Source organism: Branchiostoma belcheri, unplaced genomic scaffold (genome assembly GCF_001625305.1).
Source record: "Branchiostoma belcheri isolate BF01 breed outbred unplaced genomic scaffold, Haploidv18h27 scaffold7, whole genome shotgun sequence".
Lineage (NCBI taxonomy): Eukaryota > Metazoa > Chordata > Leptocardii > Amphioxiformes > Branchiostomatidae > Branchiostoma > Branchiostoma belcheri.
The window spans coordinates 2,037,934-2,050,855 of NW_017804353.1; the positions used below are offsets into that span (position 1 = coordinate 2,037,934).

The following is a 12,922-nucleotide window of genomic DNA, read 5'->3' on the forward strand; positions in this document are numbered from 1 at the left end:
TACTAGTGTTGCTCAGTGAAATTGAGGCATACTGTTAGGTGAAAAAGTTACATAAATATTTATCTATGAAGCACATATCTGGTTTCACATATACATATAGCCACAATATTCATACATCAAAGCGACAAACGTTTAGACTGGTTAGGCCTGGTGCGCCGCAATGCAGATACACGCTGTGATAAAGAACCCAGCAGGGCGATGTCGTCTACTTATCATTCCGGGATAGTTCATCAGGAATCAGGAAGTACTTTGTTTAAGCTCTAAATCTGGCCCTTCGGCGGAACCTGTGGGTAGCAGATAACCGGGAATAGGACTTCGATCCGCGGGATAGGGTCAAACTTTAATGTGGGAAATTAAGATTTGATGGCAAGATTTGCTTCAGATCTCAAGCTCAAGAAGTTGAACAGTATGCAGCCAGGTGTCCTTGGAACAGGTTTTTCCTTAACTGTGGGCAATGATGAATAGGATTATGATGGTAATGATGACCACGTATTGATTGTTTAGAAAATTAGGCTGATTAAAGAAACATCCTGGGAAACGTGCTTCTTACAGTGTTGTTTCAAAATGTTTGAGCATGAGCATGGCTACCTCAGTGTACCGATAACCTCTGAACTGTTTGGCAAGTATCGACACTGTATTTTTCATAAGTTGAAAGGACGGATTTTCTGATGTCATGTGCTTCAATCAATAATTTCTATGAATATTATTTCAATCCATCAATTTGGAAGGCTTATATTGTATAGATCTAGACAACTTGTTAGATCATGCTTCCGCTGATTTTGTAGCGCAATCAATGACATAGAATAAAAATTAAATAGGGTTGAGCATTTCGGTACCACGTCTTTGCAGCTAATGATTAATCAGCGTATCTTCCACAAGGCGAACAGACATATGCAGATATAAGGTTCGCAGCGCCACCTATGAGTTACAGTTGGCGCTACAGTCACCTCAATCTACACGCTAGGCGTTCGGGCATGCCTCTTCTCGCAATGACTCTACCACTGCCGTCTCAAAGACACCACCAAGTGACTTATGTAGGAAACACAAGCAATCTTTGCTCCCACGGGTAGACTGCGGTACAGAAATACTGGCTTATTTTATGATTTCGTTTTCAATCGGTGTATATACGTGATAAAGCTACAAAATGCTAAGCCGTGATGAAAGTTTTACGGATGTCTCCATAATTCGAAACGGCGGTTATGGATATACAGTTTCTGTGATGTGGTATCTCAGCAGGCAATTCATTCCCCATTTATTGTTTACTTATCTCAAATTTTCGTATGGTACATAAAGGCATGTTTTATAGCTTTGTGGCTTTAATGCTTATCAAAATGGCCACCTACTTGGCGGTCTTGGTCCTCCTCTTAAAATAGCCTATTAAGAAATAACGAGTACTGTGTTTTAAGACAGAACGTTCCGGCCCATAAAACAATCGTATGATCAATATATGTGCTATATTTCTGCAGGCCTGAATTGCACTGTAAACTGGTGACGAGTTTCTTGTTTTCAAGGCAAGGAAATCCATTTGGTGAAATGCCATCGGTGAATAACTTGTGCTTCGTAGGTTAAAAAAAAAGCTTGTTATAAGAACTACGTGCAGGGAAATTCCAACATCAAATGATCTATTGACACAATCTTACTTTGACACATTCTAAAACAGTCCAATCTCGTTCTATTTGCCCAGAGCCGGAAGTTGCAATATGCCTTAATATCCGATTATGGCCAGCGTCTGTAATGACGTTTCTGTGGAATTATGTAATATTCTATTTTTCGCCTTAGCGAGGCGTTTGCATATATCTTCTCAAACAAGGTATGATTATGGACTGCGGAGGGCGATCTCTATCCAATCTTGGCCCTAATCGCTGTGCATTAGCTGCCAGGCATTATTTGATTTTGTATTACATCTGATGGTGTCCATAAATCGTTCCAAAACGGAAGCGGTGTTTAATAACACACCAGCACAACGTAGTTAATATTCTACATGCGCCGAAGCGGGATACATACAGATACACTAAGGGAGCCTCATCAGGGATGACCCAGACCACATTTGCCTGCCCTTTAAGCGGCTTGCCAAAGAGTCAACTGTGGGCTAGCTTTAACAAATGGAACGAGCTGGTTGTTTTCACAATAACGAATTTCTCATGAGACATGGTCCAATTGCTCTGCAGAGCGAGCAAGCGGATTTATTTGTAAATAAGGGTTTCCTAATGCAGCGGAGGCACGTTTGTGACCCGGGTGCAATTCCCGTCTGGATTTGAATTAGATTTTTCGGAAGAACGTTGTCATGTTTGATTCAGCTGCACACTGAAAGACTTTAAAAGGACGACCTGGTATGCTGGCGTTTCTCTGGATTCTTTATGGACAATATAAAAGTACAGACTACAGTTTATGGTACAAAATTTTTCAGCAAAAGTTCAACGATCAAATTTATAAAGGCACAGATATCACAGTCAGTACATCGAATAAAATCCAACTCATAGTTTATTTTGTCCAATATGAGAGTCTGACATTCAAACTAGATGACCGTGCTCACCTGTACCTCTGTAAGTGCAAAGTACAGTAAGGACTAGATGCCTCGTAACTTTTTACCTGAATAACTTCACATATCTTCTTTTACGGGAAAGGAACGGTTTAATCCAACAGGCAAGGACGGAAGCATTTTTATCACCAGGAGGCTGTCGTATATTTGGGTTACGAAACTGCTGATAGATTTTCAGTCTTTACTTCAGAACTGAGCTAATCATGATCAAACTCTGACCCTCTTGAAAAATGACCAGCATTACGTGAAGTCGCGGTAGGCAGTATAAGCATGCCTAGATTAATGACAACTTGCCACCGGCGAAGTGATAAGCCACAGATACATCTACAAAGATGTTTGATCCCGAACATATCTCTGCCTTGGGGGCAGGTTTCTACTGCGGATGGAGTGTTCTATTTCTCTGTAGGAGCGGTCCCGATAGGTCACAGATAATGTGTAACATCACTCAAATGATTATCTGATTAGCATCACCTTTCATACTGTCAACCTTACATGCCGGAACACTATTTTATGGTCGTGTTTTTTTATAGCCGGAAGCAGAACATTGTTATGTAATACAGTGGTTTCTGTAGGAACTCCGTCGTTTTTCGTAAGTTTGTGTTGAAGCTAGTGTGTATTGACCTACGTGGGATGTTTAAACTTTTATTGTCACATTCCCGTCCGTACACGCCGTAATTTAAAATGAAACTTTTTATTCCGAAATTCAAACAATACAAATTCAAATACATAAAAGGAATATGCTATTAGATGATGAGCTTATGATTATTGGTATGTACTGCCATCTTCGTCATACCTTTTTTAGGAAAAAAAAATTAAGTTGGATTGAGAGCGAGAAAGAGAGTGGTAGTTATAATAGTAGGCATCCTTCCATCTCGAAAGATGATGGTAGCACTCTAGGTCTGGTATTGTGGCCGTGAACAGCGTTTGGTGTGGCTAATCAGCCCTATCCTCGCATGGCAGTCCCGACCACAATTGGGACACAGGAAAGATGAGCTATTTTGAGCATGGAGTTTCTCTTTCCGCTTCTGGCGCTTTGTACTATACTAGTAAACATATTCACATATTCTTTGTAATGTGAGAAGGTGAGGTGAGGTGAGAAACATATTCTGCAGTTGGTATATTTGTGAATATTTAATCTGAAAAGAAAAGCCGTAATGGCCGATATGGCGAGTGGGTTTGGTACCCGTGCATTGCCGTGCATCTAAAGACATGAACAAGACGGATGCTTCTGCTCCTTCTTAATGCTTTCACCGGCAGATGACTCATCACTTCCATGACTCTGCGGCACGTTTTGACGGTCCCTTTGGGGAGTTTGTATGATCGCACAATCACGAGCAATTTCCGCGGTTTCTGTCAGCTCTCCCGTGCGGCGTGAGGGATAACCAGTCATTCCGACTCCTGACGACTCCGAGCCGGTCTCGTCTGGGCGGTAATCCACTAATGCATCGGGAGGCCAGGTAACAGTTACCTGCAGATTTCCCTCCCTATCGGCTCGGAGTGTTGAAAGATCTCGGGAGACGGTTTTAGCAAAGACAGCTCCTTTACCACATGGATAAGGACGGGGAAAAATGAATAGCCCCTTTTTTTAGGTAAATCCACTAATGCATCGGGAGGCCAGGTAACAGTTACCTGCAGATTTTCCCTCCCTATCAACTCGGAGTGTTGAAAGATATCGGGAGACTGTTTTAGCAAAGACAGCCCCTTTACCACATGGATAAGGAGGGGAAAAATGAATCGCCCTTTCTTTACCGCACTCTACAAATCCTTAGAGGGCCCTTGCGCTTCCCAAGTAATCCAGGTTAATTCCGCAAAAAGGATGCGGCGCATCCTTTGGATGGAAGGTTCTCAGGCCTTTTCGAGAAAAAAAATGGCACACCGGATAAGCAAGCTGTACTTTGCTGACAAGGTTTTTATGTTCGTTTTTACGACCAATTCTGCTACTTAAACACGGCCCATTACATGCTTTTATAGGCAACGACACAGAAGCGGGGAGATATGGGACATAGATACTAAGAGATATGCAATAACATGGAGGAAAAAACCAGCTGGGTAAGCCCCTGTGCTAGGTCCATAAAACACCAGTTACTTAGATCGTGACTGATTACCCCCATTAAATGACCCCATTTGATCAAACATGCAATGTTATCATGTAATGCTGGTTGGCCAAATGCTTGAATTTGTTTATACTTCAGTGGCTTGTCGAGATATGAAAGCTAGCTATTCATTACCTGCCAATGATTGATTTATTGATGCAATTAAAATTTCTTGAAGTCATGTTAGATCTTTCCAAGCATGCATGTTGCGATTCGAGTCAGAGGTTACACGTATCGTTGCCAGAATCGATAGAATGGTAGCAGGTCTTATTGGCTGGCTCGTGAGATTATGTACGTTTTGAGATTAATTGTTCACTTTACTTGCAGTAACTAGTAAAAGTTGAAATGAACTTCTGTGTCGTGCACACAGTAAAAATTAAACTAACAAAATCGACGCACAGTAACGATGAGGCACGTCAAAATAGGCATAAAACCTGTCTGTAATGAGCAAAATGGTAATGAACTAATCCAACACACGTAAAAATAATCAAATATATTCATCATAAAATGATATTGGAACTATGTCGGAATCATACCTTGGAGTAACGTAAGAGGACCCAATCTACATTTTCTAATCATGTTTTTGTATTCGATATATCTTCATCAACATTAAGATAAAGTTGTGAGGGTAAGAGCTGTCCGAAAGGTCCTCAATCTTCTAAGTGACAAAGCCTTTTCGTCTCCACAACAATGACGTGGTTGCATTTGATGTAATTTTGAACTAGTCTAGACCTATAGCTACATCCTTAAATCATATTAATATATAATTGGGGTTAACGGTTCGCTCAACCACAAGGGAGTAAACCTTGAAACGAGCCGAGTTATTTTGCAATTTCATACCTTGCATCAAAGTGAAATGAGTTTCGGCGGGGTCGGTCTATATTTGATTGCGGACTGTCTGAACTCATTGCAAATATTGCTTTCATATCATAACTGTGTCCCTCGGAAAAGCAACTAGGGTTAGATTTACTGGGAAAACCTTGTCAGATTCAAATTACTAAGGCGAAAAGCTTGTCTGTAGGATAGGATTTGTGGGCCTGAGCTGCAGGATTGAATATGGTTATCATTTTGAATGTGGAAAGTAGTTTCACCCCGACCTCAGTGTCATGGGTCTAGCGGAGATTTGTTGCCAATGCCAATAACGTACAATACTGGTTATTGACCTGAATCCAGAAACACTCTGTTTGACGAGTCTCTCAAATATTAATTTTGTGGGCGTTTCCAATTTTCTTTACCCCAAAACCTTCAATGCCGATTAATCCAATGTATTTCTAATGGGGAAACATATTATCAGACTATTGTTCATATTATTAAAATATTAAATTAAATAAAACTTTGAATACATGTATTTGATACTGCACTGTACAAGAAATCTCAATATAGCTTCGTTTTGCTCCTGTTCTACACAATGTTATAAAACACTGACATGCTAGTGATTTGTATTCATGCCATGCTTTGATGTATCTCTCGAACGTCAAGAAAAAGAATACCCCTGTCTTCAGCTTGTATACCTCTCCTTCCGCCTTAAGGTATTATCGTAAGTTTCAAACGACTGAAGACGCTGAGGACTTATTGCGGCTGTGCGCGGGGGATCTTCTCTTACCCGATCGATACGGGGTGCACCGGTGTCCTTGGAGCGGAATTCCTTCAAATTGATTCTGCCCTTCAAGGACAATGCGTTCGCCTTTTTTGGAAATGATTACATCTCCAAGGAGAAGCCCGTGTTCGTCTTTTCCAGTGTTATGTCCCTGGGTTTTTGTTAATGTTTATTCGGGAAGTATAACTCCTGCACACAGTTGCAGAGTATGTATGTCATTGCAAAAAGGCACAGCTACATATCAAAGGCCATTTGTGCTGAATAAAGGTGCTTGGTGAGGAGGTTCTGAAGCCCCAGGAGACAAAGTGAACATCACGTGTAATATTGATGTACCGAAAGAACAGACGAGGAGCTTAGACTTCAAAGGGCTATGTCATCCCTACATAGCATATCGCCAGCAGTGTCCTTTTACGAATCGCTCAATTTACTTTCTTGCGTATTTTCATGAGTAGTTTAGGTACAGTACACTAATGGGAATTCACTAATTTCCGTTCTGTGCAGTTGCCCCGGGGTTATCTTTGAAGGCCTTGGAAGTGTAGTTTTATGTAAGGTCGCATAGTGGTGCCTTTAGAGTTGAACATCTTGGCCAGTGATGGAAATATTGCACATCTATACGTCTTCATTAATTTTGTGTATTTTTGTGGTGAACGTACTTCATGTACACAGATAAGATTTAGACATGCCAGGGAACGGTAATGATAGTTTATTTGTACAATGAAGCAGCATAACAATTTCCGCTATTGGGCGATGAAACACAATTCCCTCGGCAATATACCACTTAAATTGCATGAGGTTGGTTTGTAACTTGAACGAAACAGTCCAAAATGTAGTTTTAGAGTATGTGAAGCATACGATAATGAAGAATCAATGAAGAAGACCGCTCAGAATATCCCTCCATCTTCCCTTACCTGTAAATAATTGCAGACGTGTGTAGTGGTACGCTCAATAGAACGTGCGAAGCAAACTCATAATTCCCATTTTATTTGCTTGTAACAATAAAAGTAGGATCCATTGCAGCATTTACTTGCGAAAGGTTGGACCAGACTACATCAACATTTTCATGAACAATGAAGCGAAATAAAATTATTTGATTGATTCATCCAATAGAATACTATATACCATCATTCGGTTGTTCACGATATACTATACAGTTTCCGTGAGCCGGGGCAGCTTTTGCATAATACTATAACGTTCTCACAACAATCTTTTAACCATGTCAAACGTACATTTCAAGATATCACTATCGGAATGGTATTCACTTTGTTGACAATATATCTCACGAACAATTTATTGTTTATTTCATCAAGGGTAAAGATACAAATTTTATATTATTATGTTGACGTTTTTAGACTAGGGATGGCACCGTATGGTTTTTTTAGGTTTATTGATAATCAGCATAGGCAATACACGTCACAATCGTAACAGTCTGTGTTAGTTGAAAGACTCTAGTCATACAATGGTCTCCATAGATGAGTCCACGAACGTTGTCAGCGTAGACTTGGACTTGGAGGGGCTGATGCTCTTGACTGACGGAATCTCGTGTATGTCTATTTTCACCCCTCCCTTTTCTCCAAACGTCTTTAACGTGGCACAGTTGCCCTTACAGGGACTGTCTCCTGACGTACCGACACCGTACACATCCACGACAGCCGGCATGTGGTGGTTACTGATAGAGTTACAACTATTGGACTCTGAGCACTGCCCTCGAGCTGCAGCCTTTTTCTTCTTTCTCCTTCTCCTCGCCCTCGTGCATCGAGCACACAGAAAGCACACCGTCCACATGAGGAATCCGAAGGAAATCAAAGAGACAATAGATGATATGATGTATTTCTTGTGATCCACCGGTTCCTTCCCCGGCTCGTAGTCCGCATTATCATCCGTCTCGCCGTTTCCACCGGGAGCCACGTTAACGGGAGGCGAGGCAGTCATGTTGTCATCATAGGACTTATTCTGACCGCCAACATCCATCTCTGTCACCTCCTCGCACGAGTTAGTGCTGATGGTGAAGCTCTCCACCGGCGTTCCTACAACCGGGAAGTCCGTGCTGCCGGCAGACTTTGGTTTCCTCGGGATGACTTTCAAGATCGTTCCCGACCATTTGTTGCTAGACATTTTATCCGACATGCATCTGTACAGTCCCGAATCGCTCATCGTTACGCTTGTGATGTTGAGTGATCCGTCATTAAACACCCTGACCCTGACTTTGTACGAGCCGTGGCTCATCACGGTCCCATTGGGGGTTATCCAGCTTACCTCTCTCGCCTTGCCGTTATTGCAGAAGAGGGACGCGCTATCCCCCTCGGGAACCTCTAGCCGTGGGTTGGTCCCGTTCTCGTCGGGGCATTGTAGCATGTACTGCTGAAGATTCACCAGCGCTGTGCCCTGTAGGCTAACTGGAGTTTCACAGGTTCCTATCCAATCCACAGTTCTGTTCTGTACATGAACGCTTAACCAACCCACCAACCACGAAAGCTCACACGTACAGTTCCAAGGGTTTTCGCTAAGATCAATTCTCCTTAAAGAATATAGAGAGTAGGTCAACTCTGGAGGCAACACAGTCAAGTTATTGTATGATAAATCCAATTCTTGTACTCTTGATAAGTCATTAAAAGCATTTGGCTGTATGGTTTTGACGGATGAAAACACTATAGTGAGTCTACGCAATGTCGTCAAGTTCAAAAAGTCTTTTGTTCTGAGCACTTCAATGTAGTTACCTGACAAGTCCAGCCCCTCAAGACTTGTTAGATACTGAAGATAAGGCACACTTTTAAGGTTCGACATTGCCATGTTCAAGTAGACCAGCCGCCTTAGACCTGAAAACGCATCCTTTGACACCGTCTGAAGACGACTGAGCTCCCCAAGGTCGAGGAATCGCAACCTTTGTAGAGGTGAGAAAGCATTTGCTTGAAGACTGATAATAGGATTCCTTCCAATCCACAGTTCCCGGAGCCCCACTAAGGAAGCGAAAGCCGCCGACGGCACAGACGTCAGTCTGTTGTTGTGTAGTTCAAGAGTTTCCAACTTCGTCAGGTTGTTGAAAGCACCATCGTCTATCTCTGATATGATGTTATCACTTAGCTGCAGGATCTCCAGCTGCTGCAGGCTGACGAACTGGTCTACACCCAGCCTGGTGATATTGTTGTTGGGGAGAGTGAAAGATTGCACCACGTAGGGCACAAATTTTGGCACTTTTGTCAGGCCCCGGGCCCCGCAGTCGACGTAGAAGTGCGAGCCGCTGCAGCGACACACGCGGGGACAGGACCTGGTGGAGGTAACCGTCCTGGACGTCATCAGCATTACCAGAACCGTGAGCAACATTTCCGCGGTGCACAAACTTCCCAGGGCCGCTACCATGGCGCGCTGCCTCTTATCTTCCCTCGCCACTCCGCCTGTATGTACCGTAATCGCGTCCCTACCACTGCCTTAATACCATCGCCGGGTTCCTCTTGACATTATAATTTTCTCTCTGAAAATACCGCGGGCGTGCAAGGCGGGGGTTAATAGCGATGGACCGGCCTCCGACTGAACATACGTCAACATTGTTCCGGCACGGATCTGCCAGCAACTTTTGAGATCCATTTTCTATCCGGTGAACAAATTCCTCCCCTGTAATGACATAGCTCGGGTTACAACTGGCTGTCATTTCCGTGTGTAGTCACATCGAGTCCGCAATCATGGTGCATTAGTGGGCTCATGCGGGGACGCTGCGGCACAATATTTCTTCTAAGCGAAATATTTTCTTTCTTATCTGTAGAGCTCTGGTCCTTTTCTTGATGTATTGTGATAGGATTTCATCCAGTCGTCAATTCACGTCATTATCTCTATTCACACGAGAAGAATGCCGCTCCACTGACGTGCGCTTCCCACCGTCAAATCCCTCAGTGACGCCGTGACTATTCACCGAGAGGAGGCAAGAGTTTCTGGGAGTGACGTCTTGACAATCCATGTAGCTAACACGTCCGCTGACCCGTGAGTGTGAATCTCCATCGCGATGTGGTGAAGCACCCACCCGGCATTAAGTCGCCAACCCTGCAGTAATAAAAGGGGAATAATTTCATTAGTGCAGGTGTGTAACATATTGCAGCAGCGTAGAGCAAGTACACCTACGGGAGCAGGTTTTTGGTCGATGGTATCAAGGGGGTCTTAGAGGGTGTTCACGGGAGCGCAGATAACGCGCCATGGGATTGCGTAACCTCCTCGACACAGTGGGCCTAATATGGAGATATATACCGCGGGAGCATTAGCTTCACTCTTGCACTGCGTTAATTCAGCGACTGGTGGGAATAAAAGCATGCCTTGTACTTGTACGGTGCGAAGCTGCATGTCTCTTGTGTGCTTTCAATGTGAGGAGCCGCGGGCGACTTGACGTGTCAAACTTTCTGCGTAGTCGCCGTGAGCACTACGCCGACGCGCGGGGGTTTCTGCGCAATGTTTAGTAGGCTGAGGGAGAGATTAATGTACTGTAACTTTGACATTTGAACGTTGTGGGAGTGACGTTTTAATTCTAAAGTGTCTCAAGAAGTTCAAACCGAGGATAGGCAGGATTTGTGAATATCCAATTTCACTTCTTCAATCCTAGTATATACTTTAATACTATTATATGACTCAAGACTTGAAGTGAAAAAGTTATTGATTTGCAGTCAATTCACAAATATTGAAACCATCGCAAGGGCACAGAATATTGCACATTATACGATTAGTTACAGAACTTTAAAAGTAACAGAGAAATAAGGCATGTTCTAAATTTAAACTATACTTAAAATACGCTTAGACATTGCCACGGCAAACACTCTAAACTGGTTTCATGTGTAATGTTTTAAATATAGTCATATATCAATGTCAACTAAACGCCGGTGGCAGGAATGCACGACATGATATGCTCTTTCCGTTGGAGAGTATCGACTGAAACTGTCCAGCACGAATTGTTTTAGCAGTTTGTTTGGCAATGCTTTAATGACATGCAGTGCGTATGATGTGTAGTATCCATACAAATACTAACGTGGCGAGAGGATAAATTTTGATGGGGAAATCCTTTACATCCTTTACCAGATCTGCAGAAGCACTCCAAATGTTTAGAATTGTTACATTCCTTGGATAAGGGCCTAGACATTCGATGTTAAAGTTGTTATAACATGATAAAGGTCGATGCGCAAGAGTTATTTCTAATATTCAATCGCTCCGACTGGCCTTTATGTCATTACGTGTTGCCATGGGACTTATGAGTCTACAGTAATGATGGCTAGACGCTGATGCCTTTGAAAACAGTTGATGTATTAGGTGTCAATCTTCTCTCTTATCTCTCCGCGTAGTTCCAACCTTTCGGCGGGATGTCGTGATACCCGCGCGTCTTACCACGGTGGATGGACTTCAATCATCGCCCCAAATTGGGGGGAGGGAACAGCAATTATCGGAGATGGGATCATGACGGATATGTTTCAATCCCCCAGGTTTCTTCCCCCTCCCAAGACTAATAACGCAAAGAAATATGAATCTCTCCTGCCAGTCGCCGGGAAATTACACTTAGTACGGCCGAGTAGGATAAATCCAGCGTATCACCTGACCACACCTCGGGGCTGGCCTCAAAGTGTCCATTTGTAAACGAAACGCTTTCTTTTATCTTTCGAATACCAAGAAAAACACCCTTTAGGCAATTTTGTGTGGACTGCAGGAAAATCATAAGGCAGTCCATTCCACCATTCTGTAGTATCTTGAACTACATTAAACCATAGTCTAACATGTGTTTCTGAAGGGTCATGTTTGCCAGTTCTCAGAATCTTCAGAATCAAAGTTATGTTCCCTTTTTATTCCGATACGATGTTCAAGGTGACCATGGTTGATTCTACATTTAGACACACATCGTCACGTCTGAACGTGAGATGTGAAGAATACATGTGTCTGTGGCCGTAAAAAAAGAAGTTCAACGTTCAGACTCCAAGTCTTGTGAAACAGATCATAAAACATAAACCGTGCAATCACCACAGCTATCAGTTTCCTCTACTCTCCAAGCAGAGGTTTGGGTTTTGGGGGTATTTTTATGGTGTTTTTAGGCTTTTTGGGGGGGGGGTTTCTCTTTTGCACTGAATTTTTTTTCCCACCAAACCCAACCTCTGCAGGCAGTCGAAAGCTTCAATGGGCTATAAACCTAATCACTTCAACACATTTCAGTCGTTCTGCAAGGAGTTGTGAACCAGACGCATGAATAGGCACAGTCAGCAGGAGGCGTGTGGCCCAATGAATGCCTTCCTGACTGGCTAGATGTGTGATAATCCACCACAATAAAATGGATATCCCTAATGACAGTTTGATGGTTCCCGGGGAGGGGCACTATCGCCTGTTTTGAATAGCTTTTAATAGGTTTGCCCCTCCCCGGGGTGAGTGCCGGCAGAGGTTGGGTTTGGTGGGAAAAAAAATTCAGTGCAAAAGAGAAACCCCGAAAAAAAGCCTAAAAACACACTAAAAAAATACCCCCAAAACCCAAACCTCTGCTTGGAGAGTAAGTTTCCTCAGGTTACGTCAAAACAAACTTGTAAAACCCGCTGCGCTGCTTGAAATCGTCAGATTGGTCATAATAACCAGCAGCAGATGGTCCAGTCTGATTGTCCCGTGCTCTGGCGATGGGGTTCCAAATCTCCTCATTTTGAGCTTTAAAATTCTGGCCAATAAAATATAAGTACAACGAGTTGCATTTTGTAG

The 12,922-nt window shown here is 43.0% G+C and overlaps 1 protein-coding gene across 1 annotated transcript; it reads right to left on the bottom strand.

Moving 5' to 3' along the window:
• Positions 1–7,678: 7,678 nt before the first annotated feature.
• LOC109484321 (leucine-rich repeat-containing protein 4B-like) lies at positions 7,679–9,923 on the bottom strand. Its single transcript, XM_019787576.1, has one exon. It carries the CDS (start codon positions 9,581–9,583, stop codon positions 7,679–7,681), a length of 1,905 nt encoding a protein of 634 aa, XP_019643135.1. The 5' UTR covers positions 9,584–9,923.
• Positions 9,924–12,922: the final 2,999 nt, after the last annotated feature.